At 34.8% G+C, this 25,146-nt stretch overlaps 3 protein-coding genes across 9 annotated transcripts in view; 1 reads left to right on the top strand and 2 right to left on the bottom strand.

Moving 5' to 3' along the window:
* Nucleotides 1-8,608, bottom strand: part of LOC139989010 (inositol 1,4,5-trisphosphate receptor-like) — a 47,354-nt gene extending 38,746 nt beyond the window's left edge. For 5 of the 6 annotated variants that reach the window (XM_072006854.1, XM_072006851.1, XM_072006853.1 and 2 more), the window contains exon 1: nt 8,142-8,608. The gene's annotated coding sequence lies outside the window, so the exon portion shown is untranslated. The remainder of the gene's footprint in view (nt 1-8,141) is intronic. The other variant, XM_072006855.1, reaches the window with a different exon arrangement.
* The window catches only part of LOC139989016 (uncharacterized), a 228,221-nt gene that overhangs the window by 146,490 nt on the left and 56,585 nt on the right, over nt 1-25,146 (top strand). The window lies entirely within an intron of this gene.
* The window catches only part of Ubce2h (ubiquitin conjugating enzyme E2H), a 45,226-nt gene continuing 37,769 nt past the window's right edge, over nt 17,690-25,146 (bottom strand). Inside the window, exons 3-6 of one of the 2 annotated variants that reach the window (XR_011800247.1) lie at nt 20,842-21,009; nt 20,575-20,703; nt 19,372-20,360; nt 17,690-18,836 (exon numbers count right to left, since the gene is read on the bottom strand). Coding sequence is in view for 1 of the 2 variants with exons in the window: in XM_072006868.1 (XP_071862969.1) it covers nt 20,224-20,360; nt 20,575-20,703; nt 20,842-21,009 (434 nt within the window). In the remaining variant the exon portion in view is untranslated. Of the gene's footprint in view, nt 20,361-20,574; nt 20,704-20,841; nt 21,010-25,146 lie in introns of both variants that reach the window. The other variant, XM_072006868.1, reaches the window with a different exon arrangement.

The following is a 25,146-nucleotide window of genomic DNA, read 5'->3' on the forward strand; positions in this document are numbered from 1 at the left end:
TTCAAGCACATAATGTCTATACAATGGAGAAGTACTTGTAGTTGTAGTATATATATAGTATGTAGTTGTACAGTAGTATATATGTTATATATATTCGAAAATAGCCAATATAAGATGGGAAAATAATAAAAAATAATTAACAGTTTGTAAAAACGGAGATACAGTATACGAGAAATAACCGATACACCAAAGAAAATAATCAAATTTTTCTTCATAAAATATATAGCAGTTTTACCGACAATGTAAATTGAACATATCACTGAAGGATATTTTTGTAACTTCTTACTAAAATTTGTAATTTTTATAGTAAATGGTAACTTTTTATTTTACACGACGAGAATACACGTCAAAAGCACCGAAATAAAGTTTTTGTTTAAATCGTATACTCATCGAACGCAGTTAACCGATCAATTGAAGATATATAGTCTGTTTTGATATAACTATACTTAAAAGATGAAAAATCACAGATGAATTGAGATATTTCAACATATCTTGAAAAATGAACAAACTTGAGATAATAGATTTCTAAAAACACAACATTAAAAATTAATAAAGTCACAGGAATTTTAATTAGGTCGATGGTAGCCTTTGCAAATGTAGATATCATACAGAGAAATAAAAAATCATATAAAATAATAGACCTTTGAGTAAAAGAATTATTATTGTTACATGAACTCTTTCCTGGTTAAGAGTTTAATACACACACATCATCGCATAATATATTCCATCGATATAAATAGACGACATAAATATTAGATAGACAAATAAAAGCAGAACGCAATGAAGTCATAACTAGGCTGTAAATTTAATTAGAAGTACAGCAGGCCGTTTCAATTAGTGAAAATTCAACAAACTGTACAAGCTGCCGTTAAATTTATTACCAACCTGGTCGTGTATTAACATATCTCTGTAAAACCAGCTCTGTTTTCATTCATTTATTTTACTGCCTCTATAATGCAACTTTATATCACGCGAAACTTAAATAACACAACTTGTGCTCCATTTAAATGCCACATCTTTTAATTATTCACAGTGAGTGTATTAACTTGATATAACACGATTAAACAATTCGCAACGAGTATAACATGAAAATCAACAATGTTCAACAGTTAATCTCTAAAGAATACTTTCAACGTTTTGTCAAGCCGATGCGAGAACAGCGTTAAACATACGCGCGTGAACGAACTAAGCCAAGAATACACAATACCAGTGATCAGAAATTAAAATCATACTACTCTAGCTCCCTCTGGATCTCCATTGAAACGATTCGCGAAAATAAATCGGCTCGAAAAAGTCAGAGTGAAAATAACCAGAATTCACTGAGCAGTCATTAAAACGAGCATTATTTCGTTAAGTTACCTACGCCGTTTGATATTCCAATAATCTCGAATTCAAAGGCATTTCTTTCGCGTGTACCACACGTATGAAGAGAATGAGTATGAAGAGAATGAGTATGAAAAGAAGAGAAACGTGATAATTATTTCTGTTCATCCTTTTATTCTAACGTCATTCTGTGACCAAAACGGATATTGTAATATAAAGTAAGTAAAACTAAAATAAGCTAAACTGTTAGATCTGTTAGGTCTAAAAATATAATTGACAAAGCACAAGTATAAGGGCAGATAACATATTTAAAATTACAAGGAGGCTGATGTTTAGCATCAAAATGAGATAAAAGTACAAACACAGAGATAGTAAGAAAATGTGACTTGTCCTATTCTTCCCTGCAATCTTTACATATTTTCTCCTTTTTTCTTCCTTTTTCCTCTGTTTATTAGAATTTAGCAGTGTTCTGAAATGAGAACGCTATTCTATATGGAAATGATCGGCTGACAAATTGTTCACGGGCCGTTAACGTAAACGTTTCGTCTGAAAAAATACAGTCCACGAATAATCGCTGGCTATGCTCGAAATAATCGTAAAACACAGAGCGCGTTCAATGCTGTAAAACGGACGTTCTTAATTCACCGCAACGGTTCAAGTTGAAAAAATTTCGTACGACGCATAGACGATAATCAAAGATGAATGAGATTAATGGAATTTTACAAGCACCATCGATGAACTCTGCACTACGTACGATATTCATAAACGTCCTTACGTTTCTTCTTTCGTTTTTATTTCTCCTTACTTTTCTCTTTCTTCGTTTTTGTGAATGAGACGTTAGTCGAATTTAAATCGAAATTGTCGAAAGAAGCATCGATAAAATACTCCAAAGTCTACATAACGAAGTTAATTAAAAATGTTGTAATACATATAAAGATATCTATAACATAAAAAACTGTAAGCACGAGCTTAAGATTTCAACAGAGCCTGTCGACGCATAGATACGGTTTCATTAGATCGTCAATTGCCAGTCAATTGACAATTATTGTTCGATCACTGGCATATCCGACGAGGAAATAAAAGAAACATCTGCTCATCCCCTCTATTTTTTCTCTGTGTTGCCTCCCGATAACTGGTTTCTTCTCTTTTTCTCTACACAGAAGATCAAACATCGTATAGAGCGTTGAAAGAGCCAGCCTTTTTACTTTCTCTCTTATTCTGAATCCAATATCAATATCATACAAATTAATAACGTCCGCAAGCCACAAAGAACATAAAAATAATTCGCAAGACCTATTTTCAATTTTATACAGGTCATTTTTCCCTATCAAATGTATTGCAATGGAAATAGCAGCGAATTATTTATCTTTTCGGTTCAATCTACTCAATCTTATCCAATAAGGAATAAACGAACTTTGATCAATACTTGATCAAGTCAAATTGTAATCAAATCTTATTAACGCTTGTAACATATACATTACAAGAGAAACTAAGTTAGAGTTTAAAAACTTATAAATTTACTTTAGTAAAAATTACAATTATAATCGACAAATATATCTACTAATTTGTAGATATAAGCATATTCGTGAATCATGTACATGTTTCTATATCGTCATCAAATTGAATCACGAGATTGAATCCGAAACGCGTTGGATCAACGAGAGACGATATCCAGAACTATGCGCAAGAATCAAAATTTCAAGCAGCGAATCTGTCGCCGCAGAGCAGCATATTGCATAATGCAATAATTAAACGGATTTCAAGCCCGTGCACCTTGGCCTCTCCTCAAGCAACAGAGAACCCGGAACGACGACGCGACGACGCGAATCGCGTACACGCGCGCGCTTTTCAATTTGTCTTGGTTGCATAACAATAAAAAGCTATTCCATTTCACGAGAATATAGTTTTCATAACATTACAGAATCGTTGTCGTATATCACGTTACAACGAGATAGAGTTTCGTTTTCCCAAGGATTTTCACGACATGCGTCGCCTACACTTTCCTCGTCTATCTTTTTCCTCCATTTTTTGTTTCTTTTTTACCTTCCTCGATAGTTGCATCTCACGCTTCGCGAACGATCGATTTAACGCGACACCGATGCTCATCGATATCCGCCTCGATATAAATATTTGCCGTACACGTAATTCCGCGCGTGCAAGCTAGATACACCAGATAAGCATTTTTTTCTTTTTTCTTTCTTGAATTCTTCGGCGAAAGAAATTGGACGTTCACCCCTTAACAATATAGCGACGAAGAATTCAGAATTACAAATTTAGAAAATCATTGTCTTATCATTTAGGATTTCCTGCACGAGATACAACAACTTTTTACAGGAAAAACATACACGAAACGTAATTCGTGTCTGGTTTTTTTATTTTTTAACTAAAGTATTCTGATAGTTGGATAGTCGGAAGTTAAACTCACAACGATGGTGAACGGTGAAAGTGATCTGTGCCTTAATGTATAGTCGAATAAACATTAATCGATGCCTATTTTCTCGTGCGATCTACAATTTCATAATTTAATTATATACACACATATAGTTCTTCTGTGATACAATTATAGGGTATAGATACACATATATAATAATTAACAGCATAGATATAGATATATATAATTACAGATATACTCGTAAAAGTAACGTAATATAATGAATTACTTTGCCAAAAAATAAAAGAAACATAGATATTAAATGTATTGAATAGAAATAAAAAATGTTACAGAGTATTATTTTGATCTCCTGGAGAAAATCAGAACATGAAAGCTAATATCGAACAATAAAAAAATCTTCCGGCCTTCGATATGTTATGGTTTTACGATTTTATTTCGAACGTTTAAGAAATTTATGATATATATACAATAATTGTTGTTATTTCTGTATTTACAGGTAGGTTCATAATAGCTATTATTTTATTCTTTGGATAAATCTATCACATCCTTCTGAGCTGAAAAACCTTTATTGCACTTTCTTACATGGACTAGGAATAAAAACAAAAGAACATCTTAAACATATCGATTAAATCTATCGATTGTATCTAGAATTATCTTCTAGTTACTATTTATTGTAACTAGCGCGTCTACATATGGATGGCGTGCGCGAACTCACGTTGTCATTTTCAATAATAAGTGATACAGCTTGATAATTGATACAGTTTGCTCGAGTTTGTCTCTTGTGTGGTGGCGGCTAAAGGGCTAAAGAGAGAGAAAGTAAGTGGTTCGAATTTTTGTTCAAATTGATTAGTGGGTACGCGAAAGATGGTCCAAGGCCATTTGGCAAGTTCTTCAACGAGTTATTTTTGATTGACGAGGTCTTTCGGAGTAGTTCAAAGACCTGTTAAACAAGGTCGTTTTAGAAAAGACGTAACATGGTAATAGAAATGGAGTCGTCGGAAATGGAGCGAATATTTGAAATTCGAATGGAAGTGGAGTTATCGAATCGGCGTAAATGGATCACGTGACGTGCAATGGAGAAAATTTGATATGCGCATGGAATTTGAATGGTTCGGGAGAATTCGAGTCTTTCGAAGTATTTCAAATTACAGATGAGATGAACACGCGTATATCGAATGTTCTGTTCTTTACTTTTTTCTTTTTCTTTTTTTTTTTTTTTGTTGTTGTTGCTTCAAATATAAAACCAGGGTTTATAGTCCGTTTCATATTGAACGTTGAGTATCCATTACAAAAAAGGATTATACAGCGAGGTCCACTCTCATGGTGTGTTTACGATGATATGTGACCTTGCTCGACAGGTCGTTGAACTCAACTTAAAAGAGGCTATCACCCTACAGAGTAAAAAATAGAACGTTTCATTAAATCTTCCTAAGGCTCTCGATTTCACTGTGCGTTGCGAAAATAATCCGCTTCCCGTGAATTAAAAACACATAAAGCGTTCGTGAATATGTGAATATTTTGAACGATTTTGAAAAATCGTTTCAATCGAAGTTCTTTTGAATACCATTTGTTGGATTGTAGAAATAATATTTTGCAAATGAGTAAAAAATTATAAGATCGATATAATTTTCCGTAAAAACGTTATCGATAAATTTCTAATAATTTCTAATAATCAGATCTCAAATGAATCTCGTAATTGCAGCTAAAAATGTATGCTTGCTGAAAACATCATCTATTAAAAAAAAAAGATAAATTCCGTGAACGTTTCACGCTTCGCTATTTTTTTATTCAAGTAGAAAAAATTTCATAACTCGAAGTTATCTAACGGATCGCTAGAAATGAACTAATTTCGAAAATATTTATCGTGTTCGCTGAAAGAATTCGAACATGAGATGAATGGCTGATATCTGAACATATTGGCCTCTTTTTCAATTGCGTACGGTATAACAGTTCGGAATAGCATGTTGTCACGAACGAGCGATTTTCATATGATTATATAGATGACAATAATTCATATTTGAACATAAGATAATCTGATAGTTCTCGAGATGATAAGTATAATCAAAGTATTATAAATGTAATATAATTACTATACTGCAGTTATTTTTTCCAAATTTATATTTGTATAAATAATATAAATAAAAGAATGGCAGCTAAATAGAAGACTATTTTATGTATTTTAAATATTAAAACAGTTATTATACTTTGTATATTTTCTAGATTTTTTCATGTAATATGATTATAAAAATCGAGAAACGAAATATTTAACTCGTTTGTTTATTAAACAAGTGAAAATTTCCGTATCCATAGCTTTTACCGTAAGAGGAGCAAATGTAGTATATGGGAGAGCGTCGATACTCTGCGATATCGATTCCGGTCAAATTCAGTCAAATCGAAGTGCACGAAAAGAAGGAAGTTCAAGCGATTCACCACCCGCGCGAAATGTCATTAACCCTTTGCGGGATTTGCCGAGTGTACGTCTCGACCCACGCTGCATACGATGCATAATGCGATATATCCGTTTTGCATCGAAGTAAAACTAATAATAGAAAGTTTCGATCATTGACGCAACAATATGCATACACTTATAATCTACGGCCAATGATTTGGAAGAAGGATATGCGAGAAAGATACGCGAGAAGGATGCACCGAAGATGAAATCGAGTTGGTCAAGTCATTGGCCTTTACTAGACGAAGTTACGTGGACGTTTTTACGATAAACGCCATGCAAATAACATACACATACTATACAAGGTAGTTGCAGTCGATGATACTGTGGCTCGCGATACAAATCGTTCATTGTCTTTATTTTTCTAATTTTGTTTAGATAATATACTATATCATCTTTGTAATACGAAATTATTGTAATAATTTTGATTCGAATAAATCTTGTGAAATACATGAAAAGATTTCAGTTGTCAGTAGAATTGTAATAATAAGCCTAAAAAGATCATACTATATCATTAATTTAGATATAACCTCTTGTAAATGACTTCATGTAAAATATTTGAAAACAGGTTTTAATTTTTCTCTGCATTGGCTCTTTCTGGTACAAGTTCTATATATCTTAATCAGAGATATAGCTATAGCCTTATATTTGAAAGTTGAAATTAAATTAAATTTGAAAAAGTGTAATAAAAGATTCTTATTGCGAGCTATTGCTTGTCAACAACGAATGAAACAAAAAGAAACAATTGAAAGATCGTGACTACGCTTATTATCGCCGCGAAGCGGAAGTTGTAGTAACCGAATCAATTTCGCGCGTTCCCCTAATATCAAACAAATTAATTTCATTCCACGTTCCATTTTCGTAGTTTTCGCGTTCGCGGCCGAAATCGTATGCGATAACTCACACACGATCGGCGTAAAGCGTAGCGTGCTATTGAAAGGAGCATAAATAAAACGTGCCGATTGAAATCGTTCGTGTGGAATCTTTTATAAGACAAATCGTATAAATCCTATACGATTCTCCAGGAACAACGAAGTACATGCGCTCACGATAGGAGCTCCTTCTATCGAGGAGTTAGCTAGATGATTCTATGTATAGGTATATAAAATTTATAACTGAAAACAAAAATTAGATTGTACATTAAAGTAAATAAGATATACACAAATTAATTCTGTATAGTTGAGATTTTGTTCAGTCATAAAGATAAGAATCGTAATGTTAGAATCGTGTTCGTCAAAATGTCTCCTCTAGGTTTAAAAACTAGCGTAGTTACAATAAATAGGATACTTGACATCGATCATTCTTAACCACATTAATATCTTTTCAAAATCTGTGCTGCGACAGTCGTTTGTATTGTCAATAGCGCTACTAACGCTTTGTTAATATTATTCAGGAATTTTACGAATAGGAAGGATTTCAGCTCCAAAAAAGTGTAGAGACTTTAATTGGCAACGACTTCAAATAGACTGTATGCGCACAGAATAACAACACGCTCTTGCCACAGTCGAAGTATCGAGAGATTCGAACGTGAAGGAAATTAACTTGGCGGCTAACGTCAAGCGGATCTGCTGTTGAAAAAGCCCCGTTCTAATACTGTCAGCTGATGCCTAAAAGTATGGAGAGCTTATTACAAACGATCGAAACACCCACTCGATTCTACACGCACGTTCCTTCAGTCGTCTAAAGAAAAATGTCTGTCCCATGTTATTTGACAGATCTATTAAAACTTATTGACACGTTTCTCACGCACACCAGTCATCCTACTATTTGTCCTATGGAATAAAGTCTAACCTATCGAGACATATAAAACAATCGAATATTTCACGAAGAAAAACAATGCAAGTAAAACATACAAAAATATTCATAGATATTGAAGATTGCAAAGGAAAATGTGCCGGAGGAACGAAAATAAAAGGAATCTTGTACTTTGAACTATCGGCGTTAGCCGAGAGAAAAAGAAAAAACGTGTTTACTCACGTTCTGGTCGCCTGTACCAGTTCCAACACTTTCGGAGCACTTCACGTTGTCGATCGAAATCGTTGAACGTAGTGCGGTAACGCACCGGTCTTACGAATGCCGGAACACGTTCCTCGAATCGCCAAAAATATTTCAAACTACGTTCACGATGGTTCGTCGATGCACCTCAACGAAAAAGGCGAAAACGTTCGTGATTTTGCCTCGCTAGTTGTTCATGTAAGTACGTGTCACGGATACTGTGATTCTCTTCTGCACAGAATTTGTAAACGTCCACTACGTTTGATACACAGACAGAATTGGTTGAAACGTTCACGACGCTGGATTATATCGGAAACGTGCAACTTAATTATGGTCGTAAAATCACCGATACGTGCGTACGTATACACGAGAGTTTAGAAGACGACGCACGAACAAAAACGTTCGCACCGCTCGGTGGTTCTGGCACGACTGGAATACTGGAAGCGGACTCGCCTCAACTTTACATATGGCTGCGTATCGTCCAATGATCAATCGACTCCAACTTTTTCAAATACTTTCGTGACTTTTCGAGTTTTTTCTATCGGTATAGGAATAATATAACTCCTATTATCTAGAAAAACGCATACAAATGTGAAAGTAGTAATTATTGTTTAATGCAATAATGAAAACCATCGTTTGCTGATAAAATAAACGACCTTGAAAACTTTACATAAAAATTGTTTTTTTAATGGATATCAGTTAATGGATATTATTATTTATTACTTAGTCACTCATAATTTTTTAATAATGGAAAAGAATATCTTTTAACACTCGTGGAGTACGAAATATTTTCGCCTACTCAACTGATAGACCCGTCGGTATTGTAGAAATACTTGGATACATATTGCCATCAGTATATCAGTATATCACAGACAAGGCACAGCAAGGTAAAGACAAGTATAGAATAAACGTGACATCACCGACCAAGTAGTCAATGGTAACATGAAATGCTTTTTCGCGTCCCACGTTTTGGTGTCCCCTGATCTCTTTATCATTTTCGCGTCACATGCGATGTTATCGATTCAGTAGAGTACTGGTTAGAATTGAAACTAAATTTTCCTATGAAATTATAAATAATGTATTTCTTCCGATTCTGTCTACTTAGATCTGAAGATCTAAGACTAGATACTATAATATTCTTTGAGATTTAATTGTGAATACGTTGCATCTTCAAATACAATCCATTTACCAACTAACGTCAAATAAATTGAGCTCGTTGTAAAAAATAACTAAGGCATGTGTCCGCCCGCTTCTTCGAGTTTACACATATTTGCACGCGTTTCCTCGACTTTCCACGCGTTTCCACACGTTTCCTTCCGTTTACCTGTCTTTACCTCTTTTCTGCCGCTCAAATTGAAAATTTTGCATTAATTCAAACAAGTGAATGAAATTTTATTCGAATTTTTTTGTCAACTACGATCCTTAATACTTTGGGTGAACTAAATTGCGAAACATTTAACCTAAATTAAAGTGTTAGGCGATATTCTTTATTCTTTATTGAAGTGCGAATGATCGAGGCGTATCTCGATACTCTCGTAACACACGAAACATTTCGTAACGAATAAATAGAGGCGCGAGACCCAGTGATACAAACCCTTCTATGTTCTGGTTTTCTCTATAGGGAAGAGGCTAGCTTACATGAAGATACAACTTGCCCTTTGATGATTGCTGATATCATTGGTGACAACAGGACTCGCGTTAGCAGACCTTGGATGTCAAATACGGAGGGACAATAGAAACAAAATTTCTTGGTAATCATATCGGTAAAACAGTAGAACGTCGGTAGGCCGACATTACAAATGTCACGTCTATTCTGTACCTCGTGGATGAGATAACCACTGACGAGTCGTCTCTGATAATTCCTATGTTCGCCGTAGAAAATCGTAGAGGGCGTAAGAAACATTTTGACTTTTTGACAGGCGATATTTCATAACCTATGACACAAAGTTCCATTTCGTCATGTCTATTCTGTCCTTAGTCAATATTTTATTCAGCTGGCTCATAGTGCCGTGAAATTGCTGGTAGCCAGTACTGACGCATACGCTGCCACAATTATAGGAATAATTATAAGCAGAATTCACATTAGTGATAACGATAGCTTTTCGTTAATAACAATTTAAAGAGTAACGAGCATCGACTAAAACCTTCTGGAAGTTGCTCAGGAGAATATCCTTGACAACAATATATCAAGATCAAGGTCATCGTAGCTAACTTCCATATTGTGAATAATTAACAGATCATTATCATATCTACTATTACGAAACAAACAGTTGCTGTTCGTATAAGAAACGTGAAATCATCCAACGTGGAATCACACAACCGCAAATCATTTAATTTCGTATCAAATATATTGCTAGCATCGCTAGTAAATTAACTAGGTAATCTTGAGAAGCGGACAAGCTGGACAAGAGCTATCAGTTAACTCAATGTGTTAACTGATAGCTCTTATCTACTATATTCACACTCTCAATCGTTTTATTAATTAAGATTAAAATAGAATGAAACAAAATAGTATGTCTGTAATCATTTACCCTTTTATAGTATATATTATGTTTCAGATAACTTTTAATGTCTATACATATACCAAATTATGTTATTAATATATTTCTTTAAAAATTCTTCTATATTTAAAACAAAAGCTTCGAACGCAGAGTGAAAGACGAATTTTATTTTCGAGACAAACCACTTCTATAGTATGACAGAAAGATGATGCAAGGATTTTAGAAAACTCTGACAATCGCTTCTGTATCTAGTCTCTGGTACTAAACTATCAAATAGAATGAAGCAGACAAGAAGGTTGTTTGAAAAAGAATGTATGAAATTATAACGTACGAGGAGGTGCAATTTCAGGATGAAATAATTTCAACAACGTTAATCTTTTCATTTTATTGTACCAAAAAATTTCATCTCGTTCAATCATTATTAATTCAATATAATATATTTATCCTTTATATTTGTTATATCTTATTTATAATAAATATTTATAATAGTGTAGTATTTATCGTTATTCTTTATTGTGTCGCCATGAGCCATGAAAACGTGGAATCAGCAAGTTCTTAATTACCGTTACTATACTAACTAGAAAGACGTTTTGTGATCCTTTTTAATAAATCCACGAAACATATTAACAGAAGCACGCCGCGTGGTTGCGTGCTTCCCTCTTTCTCTTCCTCTCTCTCTCTCTCTCTCTCTCTCTCTCTTTTGTATGTTTCCTTTTCGTTTTCTTTTTTACTTTACTTTTTTTTCTAAAAAGAGTAAAGTGCGGAGACACTTGTGTAAATTCCCAGATATTTTTACCAGAAAAACAGTTTGTTCTTTCTCCTTATTTTCTCTTCTTTTAACCGTGTATTTTAATTGATGAGAGCATTCAGACATAGACAATTCATACGTTAAAACAATAGATACCTAAGGAAATTTTACAACTCGCTTAAGGCTCTAGTTCCCTTAAATCAGTTCGAATTAGAATCCAAACGAGGAACGTGTATATATTAATATTCTTCGATAATTTCGGGTTCGTATCGACGATATCTTCGCCGAACGATTATTCGCAAATACATGATCGTTTCTATTGATCGAACAATAAATCGAACAATTGAAACCCTCGTATGTAACTGATTTTAATGTACTAAGGCCTTAATGTGTCAAAGCAGCGGAGCTAATTACCGTTATACAATAAGAAAATATATATACCTCTACGGACACCAATAATTCGATCTCACGATTGTACGTGGAACGTAGACACAGTTCCCAAAAAACATTACTTCTTTTTCTCATTTTCTTTTAATTATCTATTTATCTTCTTATTTTTTTTTTTTTTTTTTTTACTAGCAAGTCGGTTTTCGGAAATTCGCAAACAAGTGCTCCAAAAATTTGCCACGTCGCTACGTTCTTCTTTCATTCCTCTTTTTAATTCTTCTAAAGCTTAACTTTGACTTCGTTACTTATTTTTTTTTCTTTTTTTTTTTTTTTTCTTTTCTTTAACAAGTACCTCGATTCCCTGTAAACCCTGCAGTACTCATGCGAGTCAACGAGTTTGTTGGTCGGCTGGCGTTCCGACAGGTTTACATATAGCACGTGTTGTATCTTTACGATTTTCTGCGAAAACTAAATTGAACACATTAGACTGCAACAAGAACATTTTTTTCCGTTTCTTTGTTCCTTTTATTGACGATTCTGTGTCGCGAAGTATTACGAGTAGACTGTGGATGTTTATGCAAATTCACATTTCTATATAAACATAGTCAGAGAAAAACGAAATTTAAACAGAAGAATATCATAACAAATATCGTACTGTAAATATTTTTACAGATTGTGTGCAATCTATACTTTTTTGCTTTTTTTAAGTTTCCCATTAATGCATAAAAATCCGCAATCCAATTATGATGTATCACCGACTGACTTACTGCAGAGTTAATGACAATCGTGTTTTGTATGTTTCAGCATCTTAATGTTAATCTGACATTACATGCTACGTATTGAGAATACTTCTACCGACGCAGTACCTAAGTTTTAAAGCTCTGCATACTCGAACCTGATTTTTGTTTACTTCGTAGATCGATCATTCTTTGTTCTATTTTTTTTTTTTTTTTTTTTTTTAAACGACTGTGACAAGTCAATAATAAAACGTCTCCACTTTCACGTGACTGAGACTCATCGACTAGAAGTCGCTTAAAAGAAAATATGTTTCTTCTTTTTCTTTCTTTCCCTCCTCTTATCGTTTCTCTCCTCTCTCTTTTATATCTGTTATTGTGCATCACCTTCCTCTTAATCGTTCATCACATATATATAATTGCATTTATGTATCAACTATTTCGCGATCGACTCAAACGATCGAATAGGATGTTCCTCAACTTCCGTCACTGCATCCCATCTTGTATAATGAGATCTACTACGCTTACAAATTTCAAAATATTACAGCGTATTTCAATGTATCGGACGCATAATGGAGAATATATTTCGTGACTCGTTTTATTCATTACCTTAAAATTCAATTTTCATTTCGCTTTAATTTCAATTCTTCTAAAATTAAAAAAAAGGGAAGAAGAGAAAAAAATAACAAGCTCGTACCCTCGCGATAATCCTATGATCGTTCTTTTCACAATAAGTATATTATTGACGATTCACTTCGTTCGTTTATGCTGAAACATTTAAACACAGAATTTCACGTTTTCATAGTATACGAATTCCTTATTGTGACCATGTTGGATATCGGCTTCGCGTATAATATCGTGAAATTCGTCTACGAAGATGTTGCAGAAGTTCGACTTTGCATCGTTATGCGTCGTTCATAACAGTTTTTCTTTTCTTTTTTTTTTCATATATATATAACTATGAGCAAGCTCGATATCCATTAAAAACTCGTATACGGTTTGCCCTTATTGTAACTGAACCGTAAAATGAAGAGTTTCGATAGAATGTTTCATAAAAACTGTGAAAGAAAACAGAATGAGAAGAAAAGAAAAACGATAGAACTCGGTATGAATAGATGGAGATGAAAGAATCAAATCGAATATATTCTCCGTTAACGTAGTAGCATCGTTGTCGGGTATCTTGTGTAAAACTAGCTTCGATCGTTTCTAATCGTACGATAACGATAAGTTCTGTATAGCTTTAATCAACCATTATTGCGAATGCGTACGTTGGCATCGTCATTAACACATTAGATAACATCGACGATATAGTTATTATGAACGAGTAGCAAAAATATTGCTATTTCCTTGTCTCGGTGGAATTTATCCGAAAGTGGGAAGATGTATCGCTCAAAATTAGTTCGATAATCGTAAAACTAAACGCTGAAATGTATTACGAGAGAAGAAGTCTTCAAACAATCATTGAGAATCTTAATGACGGAGCAAGAATAGCCGTGGCAATGACGAACACTTAACTCTTCATAGGCAAACATATTTTTTTAATTTCCTTGTAGATGAACTGAATCGTTTTGAATGCTTATGGAATTCTTCTCAATGTCGTTGGTACATTATATACAATCGTTTATTAGATTAAATGGTTGAAACTTTTTCGATAGAAATAAAAATTCAAGGAAAGAAATACAAGAGCAAAAATTTCGTTTAAGTATTCGACGATTCAGTTTATCTGCGAAGGTCTAATTTTCTTCGATTGAAGATTGAAAAATACCACTTGTTTGTGTCCGTAAATATAAAATGTTAAACATAATTATCTTCTTCCAATTTTATTAAATTTATCCCTCAAAGGGTTAATTTCAAAATTAAATAAAAAGACAGTTCTATTAATAAAATTAATTAGTTCTTGACAGCCAATTTTAAATTTTAAAATTGCCATAATTTCGAAATTTTCTTTTTTTTTTTTCACGATCAAATACATACGTATGATCTTTTTCTTCGATCAGTCATTAAAATATTCAGATTCTATCGTACGACTGTTCTTGCTCTGACAAAGAAACGACTCGTTCTGTAGCTGCGTTTAAAACGTCAGCTTCATCGCGGCCTTACGATAAAAAATTGTAAACACGATGAATCTTAGTTGCAAACTTATGGTCATACTCGAAACATTTAACGAATGGTCAGTTGATTCTTCGCGGAACAAAGCGGAAACGTGGCCGCCTCCCCTGACCAGAATGGAAATTAATGAAGTGACACTCGCTTTGGCAACGAATGGCATTGCTCGTCACTGCTTGCTTCTGGAATTGTCCCACGATCGTATCCACATATACTTACGTACGTTTCATTCATTTTTGCACGAGTTCAAACGAGCGAGACATTCGTCTTTCAACGACTCGAGAAAACGGCTAACGCGATTTCGCCGGATAACTCTGGGGAGTCACGAATAACTCTGCGTCGTCTAATATCGATCTTAATCATCGATCTTAATTACACACGTTGAATTTGATCATAGATAACGACTCCTTTGCATTATATACGTTTCCTTTTCGCAAAATGGTACGCCACGAAAAAAAAAAAAAGGGAAACGAGTGGAAAGACAGGGAGAGATGCGTATGAACATAAGCAATAACGTGATGTCTTTTTTGAAGTTTGACGTGTAATGAAACGAATTATAAATTGGAGGGATAATATAGAGAAGAAAGAATCTTTGTTTTATATGGGTGCACGACTAAAATGGAAAGGCATAATGTAGGCTTGCATACTACTGTTCAAAGGTTTGACATCACTTTTGAAATTCGCAATTCGTGGAAGAAAATAAAATAGTTTACTATGTTTTGTCTTACATTGGTTTATTAGAAGCTTCTTTCATTGTATTGTCATGTGTGTTCGTTCTTCGTTTTTATAAAATCACGAATTGAGCAGAGTTCTTGTTTGCGATAAAATTATTATCCGAAACGTATTTCTGAAATTCTGTAAGGAATACCTGAGATAAAAATACGACGAAAAGACTTTATGCATCGTGGTTTGTCCATCAATCAATTAATCAATCGTGTTAACTTCATTGAGTTGCTAAGCAATGAATTGGACAAAGTTAATGGGGAAAATCCAATCTAACGTCTTAAACGCATCTCTAGGAATTAATATGAAATAATTGGAAAAACAAATATTCGACAAGAAAAATTGGAAAAATTTGTAAAAGGGATACCATAAATATGAGAAATTTTTATAAGGAAGAAACGTTATTCTGATAATGAATCCTAATCCAAATCTTACTTTTTTTTTCTTATAATTGTATGTACTAACTTAACATGTACAAAAGTTCAAATATTAATTAGTATTTTTTTCATAAAAACTATGTTCCTTTTTCGTTAAATGACTGATCCCATACTTGTGAGCGGTAATGTATGAAGGAACAACAAATGAATTGATCTAATAAACTTACGAGATTAAGTATGCGGTAAGACGTACAATGTAGAAGTAATAAACATAAGGAGAGACAAACAACAATTGCAAAAAAATAAAAAATGATTATTAAAACTATCCTTTCGGTTGGTTAAACAATCAGTTAGTAAAACCATAATAATACATAATAGAGTTATGCGAATACGATCAATAATAACATAATAATTAATCGATAAACCTATGTTACATGTATAAAAGTAATAATGTGAGATCTGTGAATACGACTTTACCTCGATTACTGTAATCTACGAGAACGCAAAATTTGTGATTATCGTTTCTTACGCTCTCTTCCTTCTATATTTTTTTCTTTTTCTTTTTCTTTCTTTCGTTATCCGTTCGATTCTTTTGCTTATCGTTTAAGGATATCTTTGAAAAGAACATAAACGCCCAAAGACGCGTCTAAAGATGCTAATGAGAACGTATTAAAGCTTACTACAACAGTTTACTTGGAAGTAAAGAGAATATTCTATGGAGAGATATAGAGCACGGATAAGCACTGAGAGAAATTAGTATAAATTACTGTTCAGAATTACAAACGGACTATCTAAATATAAACGATTATAAAAAGAAAAGAATCTGAATCATTGTCTCTTAATCTTTGTGTATTTTTCTTCGTGTGTTGTCCTAAATGTAATTTCGGTGAAAGAGAAGGTTCACGAGTATATCGCAATGACGAGATGATACAAAAAAGAAGTATGACAAAATGAAACAAATATAATTTACATATATATCGTTACAGTGCCTGAGAAAAACGTCGAGAGGGCATGTGAATGCCTAATAAGCCATACAAACGCCGTATCAGTTTCACTCCATTTTAATAATCATTTCTCTAATCAGTAAATACATTGCTATACACTTCACCAACGTATAGAGCCACTGCGAATCATACGAAAAAATACCATGAAAGCACGTCTTAAATAATCATAAATAATTGTAAATTCTGAATGACAGTATTATTTTTATCCATTTTCTTGTTTTACTTCCACGTAAATATATCCTATTTCCTTAAATAAAAAGGAAAGATTGCGTAACAATTAAAAACGTGTGGACGCAGCTATCGCTTTTTACGAATTTCACGACTCGTCCCTTGGCACAATTAAAATTAAAACCGTGTAATAAATAAAAGAAGGGAGAATTATCAAGATTCAACAATCTTGACAACGTTCGCGACTCGTTGAAAATAAGAAATCAAATATGCGAAATCTCTAAATCATAGACGAATGAAAGCGCATAAAAAAACGATGCGTTGACATAAATGAAACGATAACCGCGCCCATACTACGAGTAATAATAGAACGATAATATTAAATTTATTCGTTAAAAACTAAGGAGTGAACCTATTGCAAGAATACAGACAAGAAATTTCGATTTTTCTTATAAACATTTTTGGTAAAATTTATTCTCTATCCTCGTATCCTTTCCTCTTTCTTTTCTATTGGTTTTCTCTTTCTAATAATATTTCTCTCTGACATCGCATTCCCAACTAGCCGAACACTCTTCAAAAGAGAAAAAAAGACTTACACAAAGCTTAACATTGTTCTTCAACGTTATCTCAATATTTGAAAATAAAAGCACACGCTGTATTAGTTTTACGTTCTTCCAAGCGATTGATTTAATTATTGATGTGTGTGTTTGTGTTTGTTTAATTAATGCTCTTCGTTTTTTTTTTTCCACCGAATATGTTTACCAATAAGATTTTCATTCTTCTTTCTTTTTTTTTCTTTTCTTTTTTTTACAGAGACCCATGTAATAAGGCACAATTTTCTGCCTGAGAAGGCACTAAAATATCATTTTCTATACTTGCACGTATAGTTGATCGTATTGCATATACGTAAACCACGCAAAAGGAGAGAGATCAGTTTGAAGCGACATTACAACTAAACGAAGATTATTGTGCACCAAGATTTGTACAAATTCATGTTCTTCCATTTGCTACAAGCCTTTTCGCATCGTCAGAAAAAAGAAACGATTCCTCACTTCCACTAAATATTCTTCTATCATCCATTGATTTCCTTTACTTCTCGCCAATTCTGCCCCAGACTTTCACGCCGTATGCGCTTTGTTCTCTCGATTAAGCCGAACGTCGATAGAATTAAAAAAAAAAAAAAAAAAAAAGAAAAAACACGATGCATGAATACGACTTGCATGAACGCGCAGTTTAAAGTTACCTCTAAAAAATATCGATTGTATCAAAAAAATTTTTTTTTCCTTTTTCTATCCTTTCTTATTCGACACAAATAAAATATTACATACGCCACGGCGCTCGAATGAAGTCATTTTTCTCTCTTACACAAGCGACTCTCTCGTTTCGATTAAAAATTTGGAAAAACTTTTCATACTATGCGTTTAGAAAAATCCTTATATAAACAATATTAATTGCTCTAAAGTCATTTGTTTCTTTTTCTCTTTTTTTTTCTTCTTTTTTTTTTTGTTCTTTTTCTTACTTTTTTTATGATAAAATAATCGTGAGAATATCACCAGAGAAATTTTCGCGATGAGCCGTTAGACGGTTGTGTCCAGATTGCTTCTACTTCCTCCCGAGTGAATGAAATCTACGTCCATTTCCGAATATTGACGCAACTCCGGTGTGTACGCCGCGTCGTTGTCCTCTCGCAACTCTCTGAAAATTCGTACGTTCGATGTGTTCGCGTGTGTCTCGAGACAGGAGGCCGAGGTCGTTCGTAAGTGACCAGTATCTTCGATCGTTTCCCTTCCGTCGAAAAACGTTGACCGTGCAGATTTCAACTGTGGCTGGGATGTCCCGACATTAACATCGCTACTTAAACGCCGTTTATATCGTAGATTTGTCAGTGTCTTCAACACTGTTGACGAAGCCTTTTCTCGTTGCTGCGCCCTACGAGGGAAACGTTCAGGGATGGTGATGACAGAACAGAAAGAGGAAGACGCACCTAGTATCCTATTTTCCATTCCGCTTTTTCTTTTTTGTTTCTCTTTCGCATGATAATTCATTTTGTGAACATAAGAAAAAAGAAAAGAGATCGTCTAATAACCAGATAGATCTTTTGAACCACGGCAAAGAACATTAAGAAATAATTAATTCGAATGTTAAACGAGCGGAAAACAATAGATTTTTTCTTTAGTTTTATCGCATCGTTAACTCTTCGTGTTGTTACAAACGTACGAATCCTATCAATTTCAAATACGATGCAATAGTCTCGTGACAAATTATCGTGCAAATTACAAAAGAGTCGTTACTCTACGAGCAAGCATTTTCGAAAACACGTGAAACGAATGTTTATTCGAAATCGATGTTGATTCGAGATCTATATCGTGCTTGCTCGTGGCACCTGTACGAATAACGAGAGCGCACAGAGAGACAGAGAATAACAAGCGTAATGTGAATTACGACATCCGAAAGATATACATACTTGTCGAGCGAACGTGATCTTTCTTTCATGTTCGTGCATCGTTCTTTTTAACGCCCCAAGACTGTCTGTTTCTGACTCGACTCGATCGGGAAGGGGAAAAAAAGAAAGAGAAAGAACCAGAGGGAGATCGACGAAGAATTCGAAACGTGGAGGAATAATCGAACAAAAATATTCAACGAAAAAAAAAAAAGAAAAGAAACAATTTTTCCAGAATAATTCATCGTAGAATTTGACGGTGCAACCGCGCGTACAATCGTTAAACGGAACGTCAACGACGCACGATGATTCGCGATTATTCGATCGATGCCAGACCGCCAACAATCTGAAGGTATCGACGTTCGATCAATCGGTAACAAAGCCGTGAATTTAAAAGAAGAAAATCCAAAAAAAAAATGCAAAAAAACGAGGTGTTTCTTTCTCGAAAACGGCGCGTATCATTTTTCTCGTCAACGTCCCTCGTTGAAAAACACGACGACGACGACGACGACGAGAGCGCCAATCTCTCGCGTAAAGAGAACTTCAAAAGCGATATCCTTTTTTCTACGTATACATCATCATTCTCGTACTTTCTCTTTTCCTTCAAATTTCGTTTCCTTTTCATTTTCTCTTCTTTCGTTTATGTATGCGTTTCCTTTTATCTTTTTTCTTTTCTTTTTACCTCCCGATTCATTAACGGACAACCTGGTCGCGGTTCAACGTTCCCTACGAAACAAAGTGACGAGTGTGCCACGCAGCTAAACCGATAGTGAGGTTTGGAGGTTCGAAATGTAAGCATCTATTTGGTAGGACGAGCGGTCGGAGTTTACAAGAAATCGAGATTAAGGATATGGGTACGGATGGTAAAATATTTGGTTACAACTCCATGTCCTGCGCCTCGTCCTCGCTGAAGTCGCTCATCGAAGACTCGCTATCGGACGACACCCCGTTTTCAGTACCGCTGTTCTCCTGGTCCCTTAGCGCCTCCTCCGTTGCGTATTTCCTCACGTAATCTGCCAAGAAATCAAGAAGGAAATTGCATCCCCGGCTAAATATACTTTGTTCGACGTTGAAAATAACTTCGAACGTCGTAGCCACGAGTTGTCTCGTGACTTTCATCGCGAGATAATCGATCAGAGAAAGCCGTAACTGAACGAAAACGAGGCTCGTAAACACAGACTAAAACAATGTATTTCTCGTGTTTTGATACGAGTCCTCTCAACTCACCTGCTACTTTCTTCTTGTACTCCTCAGGTTTGTGTAGATACATGGCCGCTGCGTCGCCATTTAAGGGGTCGATTGGATTAGGATATGTTAACAACTGGGGCAGGAAGGACTCGAATATATTTGACAAATCTGAAACAGTAAATAGGAAAGATCGTCGTTGAATTGGTACAGAGAAACATAATTGGCAAAATTATATGTTAGAATATTGGGCAATGTAAGATTTATAGAGAGTTGACGATTAAATTTCGAGATTATGTAAATACGTACCGTAAAGGGCAGTCCAAGCCTGGTTTATTACGTCTAGACATACGGTGCCTGAGACTTCGTCAATGTTAGGGTGGTACACCTTGTTCATAAAGCCGATCGAAGGAGATTTGAAGGGGTAGTGCTCGGGTAAGTGAACCCTCACTTTCCATATTCCACCCTCGTAAGGTGCTGTAACGTAATAGAAGAATACAATGTCGGTAACGATCATACGCAAAAAATCTTCTATGTGTAATATACAGCGGAATGTATTAGCTATTGTAGTATCACGAAATCTCCAAAAGCGAAACTTTGGTTTTTACACTTTTTAAATGTCTTATAAACGCATAAACATCTACAGCCAAATTATTGACAACAAAATTACCGATATTTACTGATGCTGAAAACCTAAAAAACTCGAACAATAGGACAAAATTATTGCTTTGTAAATCGTTGCTTCTAGGCTTCGTTATACCGTTTATTGTACTACTTTATTACACTGTCAAACAACGTGTATGATATCTCGAACATTGATCGCAGAATGGGATCATGTAAATTGGTCGGTATTTTGCTCGAAATTTCTCCGAAAATTCGGTTTAACGTGCCGAATCGTCCCTTTGAATCAGCCAAACACATGGTTCCCGCTAATTACTTGCAGCAGGGTATTCGATGTACCCCGATAAATCGTACGTAGCGCATAGAACGTGACCAGGAGATACCGGTCGATCGAACGTTGAGAACGTAGAGACAAAGAACAGAGTGTTCGTCGAATGAAATTTATTTCGACAACAACGAGCAACGAGACCTTCGACCGCGGATTAAAATCAATCACTGGAAACGTTCGGAATGAGTCGAGGGAAAAGGAGAAAAAGAGATTGGAAGAAGAAGAAGCGTAGAGGTAAAGGAACGAGCGAGGAACGAAATGTACTTTTTTGGTACTCGGAGCGGGAAATCTGGTAGGTAATCAATTAGTCGGCGAGTATAAACATTTGAGACAAACAAAGGGACGGAACCTTAAGGAACCTTCGACTTTCTTCATAATATGACAATTTTTATATTCTTACAATTTTACCTGCAACTAAACGATCGGTCTACTTGTAATTTGTAAGATTACAAATACAAAAGTATTTTGCTTTCTTACTATTTTATTGCTACTTGCTTGCTGTATTACTAATTTTATTACTGTTACGACAGAAAACTTCAGAATACGAATGTTCACGAAAATGAATATCTATATAAACAAAACTGGAAGAAAGAAATCCGAATGGAAATAGGTTCCATTCTGTAAGTATCATAACTTAATATTTTGCTTTGTATATTTTATATACTTTTACGTATCGCGTGCGATCTGATCATCTTTGCACATTTAAATTTTCCATAGTAATGTCATTAACATTCGCAGTGTATTTATTAATATCGGTAACTTTTACCTTCTGATTTATAAAATTTCGCATAAAATAACGCTCATGCAAGAACGTCCAGATGTCAAGTTAACTGTCAAATCGCGATTGAAGCGTTCTTGACTGTACCCAAAAGTAAAAATGAATTAAAGAGAAAGTGAAAAGGGAAAAGCAGGACAAAGGAACAATGTTCTTCGAGCGGCATTGTATGGAGTAACAATATCAGACCGATATTGTGTAATAAACGGTCTGCAACGTTTGAAACGCCGCGAGATACTTGCCTTCTTGTTTGCACGATTATACCATGGCTAGCTCGCTAGTTAATTCTCTTCGAAATTAATACCATAATTAATATGATCGTGGAAACAGAGAGAAATCGAGCTATCTATCGCTTGATAATCGCATCGAAATCGGAAAAGCCGGCGGGCATCGATGATATGTATAGAATGGGCTGCTGTGCCGATTTCATCCTGTTCTCTGTTCACGGATATTCGTTCTCGGTCCATCTGCGACGAAATTGCGGCAATAACATGTGAGGACCGATACTGATCAATTAACGACGAGCAAATTTCACCCTCTAAAGTAGGACTGCTTCGTAGAATTATATCTATTTGAAAATGATCATAATTAGTTGAGACATGGTAAAACTACGTGTCGTAAAGTTGGTGCGAGTCCAGAATGCGAGCAGGCCTTTTACTTCGTCTTAAGAATTTGAAGATTAAATATCTTATGTGTAAGACACATCATCTTTTAGCAGGGTGTACCAGTATTTTTCCCGCCAAACGTTTGTATATTCTACAGGTCAAGATAGGAAAGAAATGTCATATATAAACATACATCGTTGGAAGCATTGTCAAAGATAACGAACGTGCGTTACTACGGTACAAAAGGAAATTTACGTCCAGTGATATTCAGAATATATTGTAATATAGTTCTACGACTCCAGCTTCAACGATAAAAATATAATAAATAAACGATAATATAACCACGAATACGATAACGAAATATAACTAATAAAAGAGAATTTCAAAGAGGAATAAAATCAATTTTTCGCCACTGGCAATCTTGTAGTAAGAACAATGATGAATATTTTGAAATGGGATTGTAATTGGAGCTGTAGATATTCCTGATCTATTTATACTTTGTAGCTCATAGTTACAGTACTTTCATACATCGTTCTTTTGTTATAACTCTTTAACAATGCTTCCAACGATATACGTTTATGTGAAATTTTTTCTTATCTTGACCCGTAGAATATACCGACAACGTTTAGCGAAAAAGAAAAAACTGGGGTACCATGTATGTTAGCTAGTTTCTTTATTAAACTTCTGAGATACGTGCTTTGTTTGTTTAAATTAATGCTAATTAAGATTTATCAATATCTATGAGAATTAAGTAATTTGTTGTTGCAAGAGATGCACGAAAATTAATATATTAAACCGAACTAATCTATCCCAACTACTGAAAATAGGGAAAAAAGGAAAATTTTCCTCTGAACGTTTTAAAAATTTTGCCTGGCCACTCCGACTATGTTGAATAACGAGCATCGTTGCGAAAAAACGATACGATGAATTGTCGAATCGATTCAGCTCGAGTATTCCAAAGTCGAGTAACAGAAGGCCACACCAGCTATTACGCAGACCTGGAGTGCACGGCTCTCTCGGTTTTCCGTCACAGCGGACCGACTTTTGCGTTCGCGAATCACGATTCGTGAACGTACATGCGCGTTAGTACATTTGCGATCGCACCCACACACGACACAGCTTACGTACACACAGCCTACCTGTACCTCTACGCTACTGTGTGTAAATATTTGAACATTTCCAACGCTGCACGCTTCCAAATTATTGCAGATATATAAAAGTTACTTTTCAAATAAAACTCTTCAAACTAATCCAATTTCGTCGATTACACCACGACTTGTACAATAATTTACTAACTAATGATATTAGTGAATTTACACGTTTACCAATTGACAAGTTGTAAGTTATAGTTTCACTTACTTTTCCTTTGTAATTTTGCAATTTTATATTATATGAGATAAACAAATAACTTGCCAATTTGTAAACTTTATTTGTAAAATTGAATTTCTTTTATTACCAAAGTTACTGTAATAGAAGAGTAAGGTTGTGGTACAAATGTAATGGATTGTTACTTGTATAATCTCGCACACAATAGTGAAACTCTACAAGAGGACTAAGCTATCGAAATACTTATGGATGGTAATGCAACTTACACACGTGACGATGTAAACGTGCGTTATGCGTTGCGGCAGACGCATAGGCGAGAAACGTGACCCACCTGTGCGTACACGCACGTGGAAACGCGCGCGCGCCGATTCACGGTGAAAGTATCGATATCCACGCGGAATCGGAGCTACGGGAATGCACAAGCAGCACCGAGTTTAATTCCTATCCGGCGTGCAACGAGAGTTCATCGAACCTCGTGGACTCATCCTTCCTCTCCTCTTTCGTGATTTTTATTTTCTTTCTTTTTTCCTATATTTTTGTTCTCCTCTCGCTATGTACGCTGTATTCGGTGTATTTTTTCGTCCAATTTTTTTGTTCAAAAGATCGTGCACGCGTTATTGGAGCAGCGGCGCGTATACGCGCTTTTTTAAACGTATTCGCATTTCTGAATTTGATGTCTACATCATTCGACGGTTTATAAATCCAATTCGTATAGATATTCTTTTTTTTTTTCATTCTGTCGTGTGTGAATTTTCCCCTTTCAATTTTTTGTATGAATGTTCGATTATTGGTTGGCGAAACATTGTGCACGCTTTCGCAAACTGAGTTTAATTGCGTTTTTACGAACGATTTGGACCATTTCAAATACAGGAGAACCAATGCTTGTATAAAATCATTCTATAAGCTTCTATCTTTGCTTTGCTTTTTATAATTTTAAAAAGTAATAAAGTCGAAAGTAA

Source organism: Bombus fervidus, chromosome 7 (assembly GCF_041682495.2).
Source record: "Bombus fervidus isolate BK054 chromosome 7, iyBomFerv1, whole genome shotgun sequence".
Taxonomy (NCBI): domain Eukaryota; kingdom Metazoa; phylum Arthropoda; class Insecta; order Hymenoptera; family Apidae; genus Bombus; species Bombus fervidus.